At 43.0% G+C, this 19257-nt stretch overlaps 1 protein-coding gene across 5 annotated transcripts in view; it reads right to left on the minus strand.

The window, feature by feature from the left end:
- LOC118208123 (kinesin-like protein KIF21B) overlaps positions 1-19257 on the minus strand; it is an 89086-nt gene that overhangs the window by 9147 nt on the left and 60682 nt on the right. For 4 of the 5 annotated variants that reach the window (XM_035382469.1, XM_035382468.1, XM_035382470.1 and 1 more), the window contains 5 exons: positions 12641-12777; positions 10817-10997; positions 7886-8050; positions 7072-7189; positions 6675-6845 (listed from right to left, as the gene is read on the minus strand). In XM_035382469.1, coding sequence (XP_035238360.1) covers positions 6675-6845; positions 7072-7189; positions 7886-8050; positions 10817-10997; positions 12641-12777 — 772 coding nt within the window. Of the gene's footprint in view, positions 1-6674; positions 6846-7071; positions 7190-7885; positions 8051-10816; positions 10998-12640; positions 12778-17068; positions 17456-19257 lie in introns of those variants that run through there. The other variant, XM_035382471.1, reaches the window with a different exon arrangement.

Raw genomic sequence — 19257 nt, forward strand, 5'->3', positions numbered from 1 at the left:
ACTGCAGTAGAATGTGAAGGATGTGACACCTGGGTCTACCTCACACTGCAGTGGAAGGTAAAGGACGTGACACCTGGGTCTACCTCACACTGCAGTAGAATGTGAAGGATGTGACACCAGGGACCACACCTCACACTGAGAGAAGGTGCCAGGGCCAGGGAATAAAGACCAGGACGAGAGGGAGTAGATGATGAAGCGCACAAAGCATACATAGAACCCCCACACTCAGAGAGCGAGTAACCTTTTCTCTCTGACACTTACACTGACAAGCGTACATTCAAGGACGAGAACCAGAACCACCGCTGACCCAAAGTAGAGGTTCATTTTCAAAAGGAGATGAACTATGACCACCCTTCAAATCATGTGCTGTTTTTTGTTATTGTTTCTAAACTAGCACCCACCTCTAAGATCTCTAGGGTAGTTGTGAATGTTGAACATCGTGGTCATTATACAGCAAAATACAGGTGGCTTCCCCTATACTGCTCAAACATGGCAATGGTGAGATGGAGGAAGTGGTGTGCTCAGAAAGAAGAGAGAACGACGAAGGTGTGCTTAAAAGCACAAAAGGGGGAGTGTGGAGGCCAGGTGAGGGACAGATAGCTAAATATGCAGAAGTAGGTTGCTCAGATGATGAAATTATGAATGTACCTGTGTTCCAGGGCAAAAAATAAAGGTCTTTCATAAGCACGTTGTGCTTTACATAACAGCTGTAGGAAATTCTAGCCTGTAGTGTGACCTAATCTTGAGCTATGAAGGGAGGCAGAAAACCTTTGTTAGTCAGAGAATCGCAGACTCTGTTCCTGTGTACTCTCTCCAAGCTGCATGAATAAACAACACATCGCTTTTTGAAGTGCCAACCAAAATTAGATGGAATGTTTTTCCACAACAGTACACAGCTTAAAATATATTTTTAAAGCAGCCAAAGCTTGGACATAATACATACAACCTCTACAGAGATATTGATGCCTACTGTATATCAAATTTGCATATCGACATATAAGTGAACCTGAAGGCAATATCTCTCTCATTGGAAAAAAACAGAGAAAAAGGCTCAAAATTAATTACAGCATGGCACATCTATTCCTGTCAAACCCCCAAAATCCCCAGAGATCCTGTCACAGACCAGATCTATGTTTCCTACAAAAGAGAAAAACTGAATTCACAATGGAAAGGTTCTTCCCACATACAAAATTTTTTTTATTTAATTTGCCATCAATTCTGGAAAGTGGATTAAAGTCTGAATGAAATCAGAAGCCAGCCATCACCTGTGTAAAGGCCTTAATCAAAAACAGAGGAGAGAAGATCAGGGAAAGGACAGTAACATGAGTTCTGCCATTGCCCAAGGTTCTCAAGAACAGAAATTCATGTACTATTCACCCTGCTGCCACTTGTAATAATTCACTGGTGGATTTCTACACCGTGCCAGAAGGGATTTGTCAGATCTTATCCTAAAACTCTATTAATATCTTCCTAGCTTATGAGATACAGTTCTGGTCTCGCTGGACATGGTCAGTTTATATTAATATCCCACTGGGGAAAAGTTTCGCGGCACTGGAGGAGGCACTGTTCTGAAGAACGTACCACTAGCACACTCTAAATAAGCTCGATTAGCACACTACCGGAGACAACGCTTGATTAAGCAAATTCTCACCAAAGGTAACAGGGGCAGACATGTATGCGAAGCTGGCATCCCAAGTGTTTAAAAAGATCAAACTGATATCCCTGTTTGTTTGCACTACGCTTGCGCCATACATTGTTTGTGCTGCTATGGCTTTTTAGATATAGCAAATTACATTTTATGGGCTATGATGTCACCCAGTACCCCAACCATCTCCAGATTCCTCTAAAATGGTCTCATTCATTTGTGCAACATCGTTAACTGCATTTTTTAAAATCATTATTTAGATCTATTTAGAGGCTACAGTATTTTCTTAAGCAAAGATGAAATGTTTTTAAATTACTCAGCAGATTTCTGTGCTAAATAAACTTTAACAAAGTGTATATAATCCTAGTTAAAATGTTATATACTCCATTACATTAAAATACTCTCTCAAAATAGATTTTGTTAAACTGAACATTTTGCTGAGTCAGGCTAATTAAATCCATTTCTTCCCCCGCAAGGTCTAAAACCAAAGCAAACCTGTCATATCACAACCCTCAGACTCCCCTGCAGCACTTTGGATGGGAACACATCTGTCATTAAATGCCCTCTTGCACCTCTTTTCTTAACAACGTACAACCGAAGCATTTTGCTTTGAGGCTAAAGAGCTCAACTTCAGCCTCATCAGACCACAGAGCCATCTTTCAGAGGAACTGTCACACAGCTTCTGGTGAACTCAAGGCCTGACTTTCTGAAGTGCTGAACAGACTGTTGATCTCTTTACACTTTCTCCCATTTGATCCTATGAACTCTGTCAGTGCTGCATTCGGTCTTTTCTTAATTTCTCAGACTTACCAGTACTCTTAGGTAGGTTCAGGGCTTTTCTAGTGTTTTAATATCTTTTTTTTTTGCTGCATTTTGCCTCCTAAAAAACTCCATCTCAAGGGTCCACAGGCATTTCTTTATTCTTTATGACAGCGTGATTGATCAGATCAAATTGTGAGTGAAACCTCACAAAGTTGGTGAAATTTAATCACACAATTGAACACAAGATACTACATTTAACATAGGTAGACCTCAGTAACCTATTTAATGTGATCTCTCAATAAAAATGGAATACACATTTAGGTTGCTAATACATAGGGTTGAATACAGTTGAGGCCAAAATTTTACATACACCTAGGCTAAAGATATTCAAACTCAGTTATTCACAACCCCGGACATTTCATGTAACCCTACATTTCTTTTGGCAAGTCAATAAGGGCCTGTACTTTGTTCACATCAATGGTCATTTTAAAACAATCGATTAGAGACAAATTTATTTCAGCTTTAATTCACTATATCAAAATTCCAGTGGGTCAAAAGTTTACATACACCAAGTTGACTGTCTCTTTAAACAGTCTGGAAGATTCCAGAAATTTATGTAAAGACTTTTTAGAAGCTTCTGATTGGCCAATTATCGTAATTAGGAGTTAATTGGCACCTGTGACTGTGTTTAAGAGCCTACCTTTTTGCCCTTGATACCATGGGAAAATCCAAGCAACTCAGCCAAGACCTCGGAAAGAAAACTGTGGACCTCCACAAGTCCGGTTCCTCCTTAGGAGCAATTTCCAAACGACTGAACATACCACGAGCATCTTTAAAAACAACTGTATGCAAATATAAAAATCTTGGGACCACACAAACACAGCATCGTTCAGGAAGGAGGCACAAATTAACTCCCACAGCTGAACGAACTTTGGTCCGAAAGGTTAAAATGAACCCCAAGACAACATCAAAAGAACTGGTGAACTAGTTGGAGGCATCAGGTACTAAAGTATCTATATCCACCATTAAGAGAATCCTACATCGCCATGGCCTGAAAGGCTGTCGCGCAAGGAAGAAGCCTCTACTCGGAATTAAAAAGCCAGAGTGAAGTTTGCAGGTGATCACCAGGGTGAAGACCTAGCCATTTGGAGGAGTGTTCTCTGGTCAGATGAAACAAAAATTGAACTATTTGGCCAAAACTATTTTGGGTGTTGGCCAAAATGATGTACTTTTTAATAATTCTGAATACATCTAAACACTGCATTTCATTTTGACATTACAGACTTCACAGTGCAACAAAATGAGAAACGGCGGGGGTGAAAGCTTTCTGAAGGTACACAATTAAAACCTCACAAACATCAGAAAACATAACAGGCGAGGCAGGGGTTCCTGGCATTCCTTCTCCATGCACTCTCTCATGCTGTATGGCTCCCTCCCACTTTAAAGAAACAACCATCAGAACAAAAGGCCCCCAAGCTGCTGGTTCCACACACAGCGGCTGATGCTACATGCTTCTGTGCCAACCGGAAAGCAGCTAAAAGCACCGTGGAGGCAGATAATTATGATCAAGCATCGCTTCAGTGGCCTGCCACATCAACACTTGGATTGGGCACCAGGGATCTGGTAGGTCTTAATGAGGACCTAGGTTTACTCTGCTTTCTGTAATGACATCCCTAAGGCAGCCTGTATTTTGGTCTTCTTTCCCCCTGATACTCTAAAGCTTATATGTTAGCTTCTTGATCTTATGTACAATACTGCACAATATTGTACCATTACACATCAGAAGGGAAATATTTTAATCATGCATTCTTAGCTTGAGCACTTTGTTATTCTCTATAATCCCTGTATAATATTTCATCTGCTTACATATTTTCAAACATGCGCTCAAACGATGTAGGCATTCTTGGATTTCGGCAAGGCGTCCCACAATTGGATTTGTTTTTAGTTAGTTGTGCCTGCTGGCCAGAGGGCGTTTTCATTCTCATATTACCCACAATGCCTCAGGAATGCCTCGAGTACAGGTGTACCAGTCTTCTGTAGAAAAGGTAGTTTCAAGTGTTGAAGAGAAGCTCTGTGCCTTTATGTGCCTCTATTAAGTGAAGTTGCTCTCTCCTGTCTAACTTTACTTTTGTTGTAAAACATTTAACAAACTCATGTGCTGATTAGTAACTACGTCACCATTTCCCACAAGGTAGCAAGGCAGGCAATCTGAATACTTAAAAAAGATCCACCAGTACAAAAATCAAATTAAGAGAAGCCTAGAAAAGAGGAAAGAGTGTTGACTATACTAGCAATGCAACACTGCTCCACGGCAGCCATACAGAACATCAGGGGGCTCTCACTACAATTCCAAAGCATAAATGATGTGGGTCTCTTAGAACGAACTTCCTCAGAAAAACTGTTAACCTGGAACATACAACAGTTTCACAACCTCTTTTACTGCAAAGTTAGAAAGCAAGGTATTCTATCAACAGAAAACACCAGGGAACTCGACAGCTCATTCATGCGAATGTGAAATTGCTTTTTTAATTTACCATAATGGTATTTCTATGAAAGATTTTATTAAATGCATTCAGCAAATAATTCAGTCGTAAATATTGGGTTCTATGAAACTGCTTCACAAACACACAATCACAGATTTCAGAGAGAGGTTATTGCACTATTTATGGTATATAGAACAGTAATTTTACCATTCAAAATGAACATTTTAATTCTTTAAATCCCCAGCCAGCAATTACAGTACATTTTTTCTCACATATGTATACATATGGAAATATATTACAACTAATTACAATTAATCATATTTCAATCTACTGAGGACACAGTAATTTCACAACTGTAGAGAAACGTTCTGCCAGTGATATTCAGAACTTAAGAATATAAATTTATTACAACTTATAAATGTCTATAAATCGCACTGGGTTTTATATCTTTTACATGATTAAAAACTCATTACTCCTGATCTTATTTACCCAGAATACAGAATTACAGAATAACCTTAAGGGGGAAATATTTTGTAGTGCCATTGCAGCTTCAGTGCAAAAAATACAGAACAGCAATGACCTAAGTGTTTTTCTTACCCTGTTGGCCACCATCGATAAACCCCCAAACCTCATTTCAGAAGATGGATGCAGTTTCCTGCCTGCCCAAATACAGGCCTCTGTCACTGAGCACAAATGAAAATTGCTGATGGGGTCTTGACATACAGGGCTGTAAATTGCCAAAGAAACAATAATTGTGCACTAAACTGTCACTTCTTTCGATGTACTCTCCAATATCTACCGGGGAGTGCCACACGTAATGTATTGCTCTTTCTTATTGTCAGTGGTGAAGATAGAGGGAGAACAGGGAGTGTAATTGATGGTAGAACATCTGAAGTCAGCAGGTCTGGTGTAAGGCGGTGTGTGCTACTCTGTTTTACTCTCACGGTTCAGTGGTGGCTGAGCAGTGTAATGTTAGAGAACCTGGGATGGAGCTCTGACATCGCAGGTTTGATTCCCAGGCAGGGCACCATGACTGTACCCTTGAGCCAGGTACTTCAGTACATATCCAGCTATATGAATGAATACAACTGGATAAGAGTCTCTGCTAAAAGCCAGTGTCTGCAGGCATCAGGTCCACTGCACTTTAGTGCATCATGGATCATTGTTTCTATGATACGCTGTAAATAACCACACAGGCTCAAGCACACACACAGGCACATGTGCGTGCACGCACACTCACACACATACACATGCAAACATGCACATACTGTACTAGAGCCTGACCAATGCCAGATTTTTGGGTCCGATGCCGATCCCGAGAGTCCTAGCCCACCAATTACCAATGTTTTGACCGATATTTTGTCAAAAAGTGCAACATTTTCAAATCAATTTGAAAAACTTATATTTTATTAAAGTTTCTATATTTAAGAACATTTAACTTACAAGCAAACAAATAAAAATAAAAATAAACACACAAATCATCACAATCATACATTCACACACTCACACTCAGCGTCTCTTATCCATTACTGCCTCTCAGCATACAGGTTCAAGTTTAAGAGTCCAGGGGAAGAGCTCACAGTAAGTGAGACACAGGATGATTATAACTCCAAACATGAGACCTCAGGCAGAACACACTGTGGTTTCCCCCCATAGCCATGGTCCCTGATGTTACCGTACAGTGAAGTACTGTCTTGCCTGAGCAGAGGTCTAAAGTGCTAAGTCAATGCCTCAGGATCAGTTCATGACAGAGGTTAGACCTAAGGTGGCGACAGTCACTGTACCTGGATAAGTTCCTGTTGCTCCAGATCCCATTTCTTAATCCCATTGTCCCGGGAGCCACTGAAGAGCACATCCCCCTGGATAGCCAGGCACTCGATTCCGTCGTAGTGCGGAGGCTCAAAGTTATGAGCGGGGACTACATTTCCCAGCATGCCTTCTGCCGCATCAAAGACCTTGAGCAGAGCAAAAGCCAGAGAAGCACAGTCAGCACTAAAGCTTTAGAAGGGAAAAAACACCCCCAACACCAAGCATTTCTGCACGCACACACACACAGACAGACACTTGCACTTGCACACGCACACAAACACTCGCTCGCACATGCACATTCACACACATTCAAACATAAACAATAACACGGACCATAAACACAAAGATATTCCATCTGTTATGTCCCCCTACCTTGATGTAGTGGTCCTTAGACCCAGTGATAACCTGGTCTCTTCTGTCCGTGGAGCGCCCCACTGTCAGGCACATCACCGGTCCAATGTGCCCAGTAAGCTTCCCGATGGCCTGCATCCTGTACCACACACCAGCAGATTCAACATCGCACACAGAGAGGACATGAGGCTACAATCTGAGTACAGCGCTAATACCAGAGAATCAACCCAGCTGAGTACAGCGCTAACACCAGAGACTCAACCCATCTGAGTACAGCCCTAACACCAGAGACTCAACCCATCTGAGTACAGCGCTAACACCAGACTCAACCCATCTGAGTACAGCACTAACACCAGACTCAACCCATCTGAGTACAGCGCTAACACCAGAGACTCAACCCAGCTGAGTACAGAGCTAACACCAGAGACTCAACCCAGCTGAGTACAGAGCTAACACCAGAGACTCAACCCATCTGAGTACAGAGCTAACACCAGAGACTCAACCCTCTCTGAGTAGAGCGCTAACACCAGACTCAACCCATCTGAGTACAGCACTAACACCAGACTCAACCCATCTGAGTACAGCACTAACACCGGAGACTAAACCCTCTCTGAGTAGAGCGCTAATACCTGAGACTCAACACAGCTGAGTACAGCGCTAGCACAAGATACTCAACCCATCTGATTACAACACTGACACCACTGACTCAACCCATCAGACTGGAACACTGACTCAACCCATCAGACTGCATCATTGACACCACTGACTCAACCCATCTGACTATGGGGCTGACACTGAGCGCAGTGTGTGTTTAGGGCAGGTCTCTCCTGCTCACCTGCAGAGGTCCCAGGTCCTCACAGTGTTTCCTGCCGCAGCGTACATGGCAGAGCCGGCTGGATTGAGGGCGATCTGGTTGATCTGGAGCTCGCCCTGCGTGGCGGTGACGCTGCGGGAGGCCGTGCCGGCGCAGGCATCGCCAGATATCACCTGACCGGAGGAACTGCAGAGGCGAGGGGAAAAGGTAAAAGAAATCAAATCTTTAAATCAGTACTTGAACCAACTGCACCTAATGGCAGTGAGGTGTGGGCTCCACTAGCACAACGCAAATGTGCAAAATGGGACAAACATCCAATCTGGGTCAATTGGGTCAATATCCACAACTAATTAAAATTCAGAAAAGAGCCATCAAATTTTGGACACATTTAAAAATAAGGGGCGACATAGCTCAGGAGGTAAGAGCGGTTGTCTGGCAGTCGGAGGGTTGCCGGTTCGATCCCCCGCCCTAGGCATGTCGAAGTGTCCCTGAGCAAGACACCTAACCCCTAATTGCTCTGGTGAATGCGAGGCATCAATTGTAAAGCGCTTTGGATAAAAGCGCTATATAAATGCAGTCCATTTACCATTTACCATCTGTGCCAAAGGCTCGTACTGAGGCTGGCAAAAAAAGCGTTCCTTCAGCGTGGAATGAGCTCCAGAAAGATATTAATTTACAAGAGCTTGTACCATTAAATGATTTTTTAAAAAGGCTTAATGTTATGGAGGAAAGTGAAATTTGTAATTGCTTTGACCCTTAGTTGCACTACAGACTACTCATGTGTAACCAGATTGTGAAACTTTGAACATTGCTGTTTGTCTGGTTTTACAGTATGTTAAATGTTGCAATTTTGTTGTGTCTGTAATCGACTGCTGCTTTCTTGACCAGGTCTCTCTTGAAAAAGAGATTTCTAATCTCAATGAGACTAACCTGGTTAAATAAAGGTTAAATACAATAAAATAAAAATGAAGGCCCTGCGTGCAGCGTTTTGTAAAAGTATCCTCCAGAGTCAGAGGAAAATCACTAAAAATGCATGCATGGCAAAATTGGGTCAATATCCACAACTAATTAAAATTCAGAAAAGAGCCATCAAATATTGGACACATTTAAAAATAAGTGACCCCAACTGCTATCACTACAAATCCCTGAAATGCCAAGAGGTGAACACAGTCAACTGGTCCTGGGACTCCCTGAAGTAGATACTAACACAACTAATAATAGACAGTCCCAGTACAATGACTACAAGCTCAGAGAATTTGACAAAACACAATTATAATGAAACAGAAATAAAAATATTTGACCTATTGGAAAGAAATGACAAAACATTTTTTTGCTATTTGGCCCTAAACAGACTGTTCACCATGGCTGAGTACCTGACCATCGTGACAGATAGCAAGCAGACAGCCTTGGTAATATACAGACAGTCAGTGTTTGTCTAGATTTATGTTTCATTTGGGTTCCATTGTATATGTTCTTTTCTGTGCTTTGGCAACATAAGATATATCTTGTCACAACAAAAAAGCATTTCAAATTTGAATTTGAAATAAAAAATAATATTAGGCATGAAGAATGTGTAGGGAAAGCATGGAGATGCACAACCAATATTAAAACTATAGATGTGGTACTATACTACACAGAGACCAGTGTTGGGATCAATTCTGTCAATCCAGCAAACACAGTGAAATTCAATTCATTACTAGGAAAATCTCCAAAGAATATTACTGCCAATTTCTGAATCAATGAATTGAATTACATTGACTTCCTGAATGTGCCTTATTAAAAAGGTATTGACCCCTAGCCTGTCAGAGATTCAGGGCCCTATTTTCCGGCCCGTACATGGTGTGTTGGAACTGTAGCACTGGCAAAGTGCTATTTTTATCATGGATTTTGACGCGTCTGAGCCATTTGGTATTTACTGTGTTGAAGTGGGAGGAGAAGCAATGTGTGTACAATCATGGCCTATTCAAAATCCAATCAACAATTTCATATGCTGTCCAATTTGACTTTGATTTAAATCCCAGAAGTAGGAAAAATGCATACTTTGCATTTATTATTCATTGTCTTTTTTATCATTTTAATTCCTGTATTCATTTATATTTTTAATTGTTTATGGCTGGTCTTGCACTGCATGGTCCATAGGGTATTTTGTTTTTTTTCTTAAACCCTTCTGTGATGAGAAGAATAAAAATAGATGCAACTTGAATCTCATCATTTTAATTGACTGTAGTTAAAATGATAGCTACAGTACTGGTACAAATATGGATAGACTGCATTTATAAACAGTTGAATACAAAATTCGATATTTTGCAACAATCTCTCTTTTTGGCATTAGAAATGTCATATGTAGTAAAATTATTAACTTTTAACTGTACCTAGACAATTCCAGCAGAAATTGTGAAGTGTGGTTGCCGCCAATGCAAAGTCGACTTTGTGCTGAGTTGGTTCAACTTAAATTTTTTGAGTTGGTTCAACTTAAATTTTTAATTTATTTTGAGTTGGTTCAACTTTATTTATTTTTTTTGAGTTGGTTCAACTTAATTCATTTGGGTTGGTTCAACTTTATTTACTTGGGTTGGTTCAACTTAATTTACTTTGGTTGGTTCAACTTAATTTATTTGTGTTGGTTCAACTTAATTTATTGGGGTTGGTTCAACTTAATTTACTTGGGTTGGTTCATTAAACATTGCCAATTTAAATTAATGGTGGAATGCCAAAGGCAACCACACTAATTAAAATATGATGAAACTATAACTCAGTAATCTGACTCAGTTCAGTTAAACTAAGCCATTGTTGTGATTTAATCCAGCTGCAACACACCCACTTATATATTCTAAATTTTGGCGTCAATTGTGAGAACAGCTGATCTGATAGGCTGAAGGACTCCTGCAGGGCCGCTGGATTGGTGGGAGCAGCAGGTGAACCTTCAGTGTGACTGGTGAAGGGAACACTTACGTGAGGGTGCGCACACACTTGGCGGTGTCGCGGATGTCCCAAACTTTGATGAAGGAGGAGGAGACGGTGAAGACCAGACAGGAAGTGCTGCAGTACTTCACAGACACCACGTTGTTGGGGTGGCCCTTCAGCGTGACAACCTCCTGCCCCGTCACTAGGTTCCACATCTTACAGGTACGATCTGCAAGCACGCACCAGAGGCTTAAAGAACAGACGCTGCACCACCAAGTTCAGTTCCCAAGAGAGGAATGATGCATTTGAGACATTTCATAACCAGTGACCACATCGGTGTAAATTTGGTTCTTGTTTGGTGTTGCTGTTTGTTGGTTCATCATCTGTACTGTCTTTATGCCTTTATGGATTATTTGAATATAAAACATAATTATGAAAAATAATTGAGAATGTCAAATATCAATCATTTACTGCATGAAAGCCTTGTTTCATTTCAATTTTTCAGATTGTGTACGTGTTTGGAAGTCATAGATATTGAATAGTTTGTACAAAGTTTAGTTCTGTGTTACTTTAAAATCCCAATATGTCCTGGATATATTTGACCCAGGCTAACAGTTTCACAGGTGGTAATAAGCAAAAGGAACACAAGTGTTAATGTTCTGCTTTGCACAGTACCATTCATGCTGGGTTTGTGCTCTGATTGCTTAATCATTCAAGTATTCAAATAAATTGAGAAGAGCTCAGTTATTAAAAACCCCTTTCAATGTTTAATTCATCTGCAGTCCCTACAGAACTAATTTAAACTCGAAAGTGTTAAGTTGGGTGTAATAAAGATGAACTCATGGACCCTCCTTCATTCAGATCAGCTACAGAGCTCTCTGAAGGCTGCTGTAAGTGGAATGTGTGTAATTAACTGCAAATCTCCTGCTCCTCCCAGGGCCTCTGCCTCATAAACAGGATGTCCCATAATGCACTGGGGGGGGGGGGCTAAGGGAGTGAGAGAGTGAGTGTGTGAGAGAAAGAGAAAATGACAGAGTGAGGGGTTAGGGGTGAGAGAGTGAGAGTTATGCTTGAGAGGGTGAGAGTGAGGGGGTAAGAGAGAAAGGGGATGAGAGAGTGAGGGAGAAGAGAGGGAGAGAAGGGGTGAGAGAGTGGGGGAGAAGAAAGGAAGAGGAGAGGGGGTGAGAGAGTGAGGGAGAAGACAGTGAGGTGGACACAGGGAAGACCACATGGTGAATTTTCTACTAAATCAGGGTTGAAGTTGCACCAAGACCAGCAGCCTGCTGTCAAATCCACAGAACAAATGAACCAGCTCCGCTCCTCTAGGTTTGAGGGGGATCGTGGCTTAAGTACTGAGACTTTCTGATTGGCCCAATCTTCACTTTCCTGCTGCAGAAAATGCAATCAGCTGGACCAGCCTCAACTCCCAGGCCTCAGAAATATCATTGCGAGACTGGCAGATGTGGCTATCACTCCCCCATACTGTTCTCACTCTTCATTAAGACTGAATGCACTACACACTGCATGATTTCTCTCATGCCATTTATCTGCCAATAATGTTCCGACTGTCATAAAGACAAACATGCCTTTTTTCTTTACTGTGTGTATATGTGTGTGTGTGAATGCATGCTTGCATGTGTGCATGTGCGTGTGTATGCGTGTGAGCGTGTGTGTGTGGGTATGCCTGTGTGCGTGTGTATGCGTGTGTGCGTATGCGTGTGTGCGTGTGTGCGTGTGTGTATGCGTGCAAGCGCGTGTGCGTGTATGCGTGCAAGCGCGTGTGCGTGTATGCGTGCGAGTGTGTGTGTGTGTGTACGCATGTGTGCGTGTGTGCATGTATGTGTGAATGTGTGTGTGTGAGCAAGGCCTTACCTTTGGATCCAGTGAACAGCAGCTCATCTGTGGCATCCAAGCACAGTACAGGTTTGGAGTGTCCTGCAGCCACTGAAACACACTGCAGGGGGGCTGTCCTGGCTCCTTTCACTCCCCCAAATGAGCTGATCACCCCCCTGTCAAAAGCACACAGGAGCACTGACATCCTCTGACCAAAAACAGGCAGGAGCACTCACATCCAGGTACAACCACCCCCATCATAAAAACTGAATAACCTTTGACCAAGAAATTAGTCTCAAAGACAAATGTCCACAACAATTTCACCACACTGTGAACCAAAACAATGTCTTGTTTACGGTAGAATGAGGTTTGTCAATGCTGCCAATTTGTCCCAATTTATGCCTTGCAGTAATCTCATTAAATTGTGATTCTTTCAAGGATAGCAGCCAGTCTGTGCTACATGGGATGGCAGGTGGAATGTTTCCACTGTCGCAGAAGTTGAGTGATGACTACATTACGATCTGGGCTTTTTTCTCAAAACATCAATCTGGAAGCAAAAAAACGACACTAAATTAAAGGTCTGGGCAGCAAACATCTTTATAAAAGCATTCAATTTAAACCATGAAACAGAATGGCAGATATAGAACAGATTGTGATGTGGTGTGTGTGTGTGTCAGCAGTGAGTGTGTTTGTGTGTGTGTGTATACGTGTGTGTGTGTGTGTGTGTGAGAGAGAGAGAGAGAGAGAGAGTGTGTGTGTGTATGTGTGTGTGAGAAAGAGTGAGTGTGTGTGTGCGCGTGTGTGTGAGAAAGAGTGAGTGTGTGTGTGCGCGTGTGTGTGAGAAAGAGTGAGTGTGTGTGCTCAATGAGGTGTGTTGTAGTGTCCTAGATTTTTTTAAAGAGCGGAAATAAAAATAACAGAGGACATCTCCAGTTCTTAAAATACTGAATGATTTTTATCCCCCTCCCCCTTTTTTCTTGATAAATATTCAAACTCTGCCAGCCCTGCTTCAGTAGATAGCAGCCCCGTGTGCAGGATTTCTCCCCAATTAAATACCAACGCAGATCATTCCCAGGTCCCAGGAGACACTTAAAAGGGCCTCTCAAAATGTAAACCAGCGCAGGGTTAATGTGAGGGGAGGCATCGGCACAGTTCTCCAGGCACAGTGATGGCCGAACAAGAAACGGCACCAGCGGTTTCTGTGTCCCTTCAGTCTGACACCACGCGTCACAGTGCATTCGATGCTGGAGCTGAACCACATCGATTAAATCAGTTCCCAACCGTTTGTTTATTAGCGCTCCTTTATTTCTCCTTCAGGATGTGATGCAATCCTGCAGGGAATGCTGGGTATGGGAAACTCGCGCTCGAATCCAAAACCCGCCGCCCGCTGGTATCAAAACAACGGATCTTGCTGCAGCACAGAACACAGCATGGGGGGGCTCTACCCTACAAGAGATGTCTCAACACTGCCCCCTCCAGGCAGAACTGAGGGGCGACTACCAGGTGAGCCCGTGGAACTACGCAAAGGCAACATCTCACATTCTGAGAGAAAGAGCCAAACAGGCCATTACCGCTGCAGCTTGGCAGTTTCTCTGATGTCTGTCGATTTTTTCGCTGCTCTCCTATCGTCCACAAGCATGCAGGTATTCTGCAAACTGTCAGTTTCACCCCTAAGACTGTAATCTGATTGCCTCGACCCAGGAAAACCAAACCCCCCCAACCTTGTATTTTGTTAATATGGAATATCGAGCAGTTCCCGGAATGCCCACGAAGGTGAGCCGTGGCAGAATTCTGGGGAATGGGTCTGACTGCCGAAGCCCTAATGATCCAATCACAGGTGGCGAGCCGGCGAGCGTACCGGGGGGGGGGGGGGGGGTAACAGAGGCACAAAGCTCAGTCTGGGGGGGTATTTTCTGGAGTGATGATGTGGAAGAATAAGCAAGAGGCGCATCCCTGGACTGACTGTAGAAACAGTAATTAGGGTGTAAAACACACAATGAAGTGGCCAATCTAACTGTATTAAAACCGCAAGGGAGGCGCGTATGTCTGTGGAATGGAAGCCCTATAGTTTATCCTACTTCAGGCAGAACCATAATGCAAAGTCGCGCCCACTCAGGAAAAAGATCATTGAACATAAAAATTCACATGCACATTTTCAAAGACAGACGCTACTTTGACCATTACGTCATTCTAGAACGTCAGCAATGCAATGGGTGGATATAGGATTTCTTGCTGTTTTTGCTTTTTTCTACCATTCTGCAAAAAAAAACTCAACAACAAAAAAAAACTCAAACTTAAATTTAAAAAAAAAAGAATTCAAAACTTTAAAAAATTTAAATCCTTAAATCTCAAACTTTAAAGCTAAAAATAATAAATGGAAGCTGCATGCATTTCACTCCCCAAACAGCTAAAACACAAACTGCAACAACAACACAAGCCCACGCAAAACAGTGCATGCAGTGCTCTCAAAACATCCAGGCCAGTTCAGACACCCTTCTGTCCCAAACCCAGACTACACAGAGCAGCCCACTCTGTTCTGGAGGGGACAGAAGGTGATGCATGAAGGTGATGCCAGAAGAGGGTCTGTGTGCATAAGGGATAAAGGAGAAGGTTTTGAGGAGGGGACTGGGATGGGGATACCTGAATGAACCTTATCACGCAGGACCACGGTGAACCTCCACGGGTGAGATATCAAACGCCATCAGCACCATGGCGGGAAGGAGAGCCCTGCCCTCAGCACTCCGCTCAATGGGACTGGCTGAGAAATCACTGTTCCTTGGCTCAGGTTGTTAACCCAGGAGGCGTTAGCCCTTGTGTAAGGGTAGCAGCTAATGCTACAGACCTCCAGCAACCCAGGAGGTGTTAGCCCTTGTGTAAGGGTAGCAGCTAATGCTACAGACCTCCAGCAACCCAGGAGGTGTTAGCCCTTGCGTAAGGGTAGCAGCTAATGCTACGGACCTCCAGCGCCGCCTAACATACATGTGACTGTGCAGCAGTACTGTGCCCAGCTGGGAACACAGCAGGGACAAAGCCCACCCGAAATACTTCAGGAGTCCCTTAGATCATCTGGCACTGGTCTTTTAATTATTCAAAGAGATAAAGCTAAAACTGCAGGGCAAGCAGAATTCAGTTTCTATGCACTCCACCTCTGGAACAACGTGCTAGCTGACCTTAGTTGTATTGACACATTACAGGGTCTCAAGCCAAGACTGAAAACATCTTTTTATTAAAGGAATTCAATTGGTTTTATTTTGATTTTAGGGTATTTACTTTACTGTGACATCCTTTGTTGTATGGTTTCTATTGTTGTTATTTCTTTCTATTGCATCCAAACTACTTGTGTAAAACACATTGAGCTGCTTCCTGTATGAAATGTGCTCTATGAATAAAAAATTCAACAGAACTCATGAAGTTCCCAGAGAATTTTTAACCAAACATGTTACTAATCAACATGTACAGTGCAATCACATATAATTTAATTTGCTCTAAATACTGGTGGAAATAGAAGTTTCTTTTTAAGAATGCAGAAATGTTACCCGTTTCTAAAGAGCTGACGGGTTAATATATTGAGTATTTTTTGAAGTGTTTTTCGCAGGTCTGCCAGGAAGGAAGGCGAACCCCTAAGGTACACCATCCCTGCTGAATCTCTCAAATCAAATCAAAAATCAAATTATTTTATCTGTATTGCGCTTTTTACAGAGAACTGTCACAAAAACGCTCCCCAGAGTAACAGGCCAACCGGCCAGCTGACGACCTGGGCACCAGCAGACTGAGCAGCTCTGTTTCTCCCCTGCCTGGGCCTTCGCCAGTAATGCAATAAAGAAAATAAATCTATATACTAATGCTAAAACAATAAATGCAATAACTGCGCCGGGGTTATAGGAATGTGGGAGAGGTATGTGGTAATGGCCCGACGGTATTAGATTACCAGTCATAAAAATGTACAGCAAGACAGACAGAGCCTAGAGGCAAGGCTTTAAAGAGGCTTCCTGCCAAACTAATGGCCCTCAGAATATTGTATTCCTATATTGCGATGCTGCGAATTAAAATAAAAAACCCAGATTCGTTTTAAGTACGTAATGAGAACTCTGCTGGAAAATGAGCAAGATTCATGCTTTAATGTGCACTTGCCAGCACATATGCACAGTAAACTACACACCAGGTCTGCCACAGATGAGCAAGGGCAATATTATAATGGCATATATGCCTTGTGGTGTTTTACCAGAATGCAAAGCAGGGGTCTGAAACTCCAGTCCTATAGGGCTACAGCTGGGTTTGTGATTTCCTTTCCATCAGCAGATGCATTTGGGCTTGAAAACAAGGTATGCAGACTCCTTAGGAAAACAGTGACTTAAATTAAGCACAAAAATGCAAGAGCACATCAAAAACTAGCAGGCACAGTGGCCCTTCAGGATTTAGAATTAGAGCTCCCTGATGTGGGGAATCCAAAAATTAATTCTCATCTGCGGTCTGTTCATGTGCCATCTGGTGTTAAGCTGAGGTAGAGCACCAGCATGTAGCCAAGAAGAATAATATTCCTCTCCACACAATGCCATTGACATGGACGGAGTTAAAATGGCCTCAGGGGAGAAAAACAACAAACAAGTACCGAGCAAGCACAGTGCCTTTATCACCCACCAAGAGGTTCCCCAGGAATGTTCATTCAGTTAAGAAGGGGAAAGAGGAAACTCTGTGAAAGAAGGAAGGGGTGAAGGGATGACAGCAAGAGGTGCAGCATGCAAAAACCACGGCTCCGCCCCCTTACTGGGGCCAGGCTCAGAGTCAACCAATCAGGCAGCAGACAAAGATGTGTACCTGGGCAGCTCCGACAGAGAGGAGTCGCTGTCATCGGACCTAAAGGACAAAACAGCAGCACGGTTAGGGGAGGACCAGGGGCGGGGTCAGAGAGAGAGAGAGAGGAGGGACCAGGAGAGGAGGGGGTGGGGTCAGAGAGAGTAGGGCAGGGTCAGAGAGAGGGGAGGGACCAGGAGAGGAGGGGGCAGGGGTGGGGTCAGAGAGAGAGGGGAGGGACCAGGAGAGGAGAGGGCAGGGGCGGGGTCAGAGAGAGGAGGGGGCAGGGGTGGGGTCAGAGAGAGCGGGGCAGGGTCAGGAGAGGAGGGGGCAGGGCTTCCAGAAACCAGGAAGCAGGAAGCAGGAAGCAGGAAGCAGACAGACAAAGAGGAAGTCCGGTTGTGACCCATTCATGCTCGCCCTGCTTCTGAAAGCACTGCTGTAGTTACAGACGCTGAGCTAACGCCATGGCTGGGTGGTGAGGACACGGCTCGGACACGGCACTGTAAATCCCCCCCCCCTCCCCCCCTCCCCCCCCCCCCGTTCAACGCAGATTAAAGGGGGCATCCCCTAATTAGCGTACACTAGCCGTTGCCATCAGGCAGACGGTATAGGGAGCCATCCCTCCGAAACAAGCGGGCTCGCAGATCATTCGTGCCTACCAGTACTGCACTGCTGAACAAACTGTGAAACAAAATAACTGAGTGTGAGGATGCTGCACCTTATAATATGTAGAGCACTTTGGTGATATGTTGTGTATAGGTCTGTGATTAAGTTGAGGTGTTCTGTTGTTGTTTGTTGTTGGTGCTGTTGTCGTTGTGGTTGTTGGTGTTGTAGTTGTCTGTCTGTTTGTCTGAAGATTGCTGTATGGCACAAGATGAATTTCCGAAAGGACTAATAAATATCTATCTATGTATCTCATTACTATTGCATCTATAGGCCCTCTGATAAAGAGTCATTGTTCAACAGATTTCTGAGGAATGGGATATCAGCTTCCTGACTCTTTAATGGGAAAAGCCATAATTCACAATCAAGTTTGGGAGGGGAAAGCCATCAGCCAACATCGCTAAATAAACTGTGATTGAAACTGAGGTTAATTTAAGTTTACACCGATGCGGAGCCTTCGCCGGTAAATGGGTGATTCTCAGGGAATAATCCGAGCACTGAAATCTGCAGCTCCATCAGCATAAGTGCTTTCCACTTATGAATAAGTAATACACATAAGTCAACAGCTAAATTAAAAATAATAAATCTTCAGCTGTTTTCACATGCAGTCACGTGTTTGTACCATAAAGCGGCTTTTGTCACAAAATTATAATATATGCTACAGATTACACAATGAATAATGCATACTGCAAAATTGATACATAACACATTTCAATTTTAACAAGCATACTCCTTATGCAAGGCAGATATATTTTCAGGGGTTTTTCAAAAACCATGTCAGAATATAGTGAGCGTTCCTAGGTCTTGGCTCCTTGTCAAATCAAGCCTACACAGGAAAGATGTAACAAGTAACATCCTGCCATATGTTTGATGGTATGATGGGAAAACAGAAGTAAACATGATGGGTGCTATGAGCATTATTATACTCTCACCTCTCAAACTAAAAAAAGATTACTGAACATCAGCAAAGAGAGGGTCAAAGTTTCAATACTGCATAATGATAAGCAGCTAAAAGCAATCACAATATTTTGAGTTGATCTAAAGGAAGACATGTCTCATGTGATGTGCTGTGCTGCCTTCATAATGGAGGGTTCCTCTCTTATAAGTGTTGGGTGAAGCAGAATAACACATAGTAACATACACACATGCACAGACATACAGACACATAGACACATACACGTCGTAAGTTTGAGTTTGTA

This window comes from Anguilla anguilla, chromosome 11 (genome assembly GCF_013347855.1).
Source record: "Anguilla anguilla isolate fAngAng1 chromosome 11, fAngAng1.pri, whole genome shotgun sequence".
Taxonomy (NCBI): domain Eukaryota; kingdom Metazoa; phylum Chordata; class Actinopteri; order Anguilliformes; family Anguillidae; genus Anguilla; species Anguilla anguilla.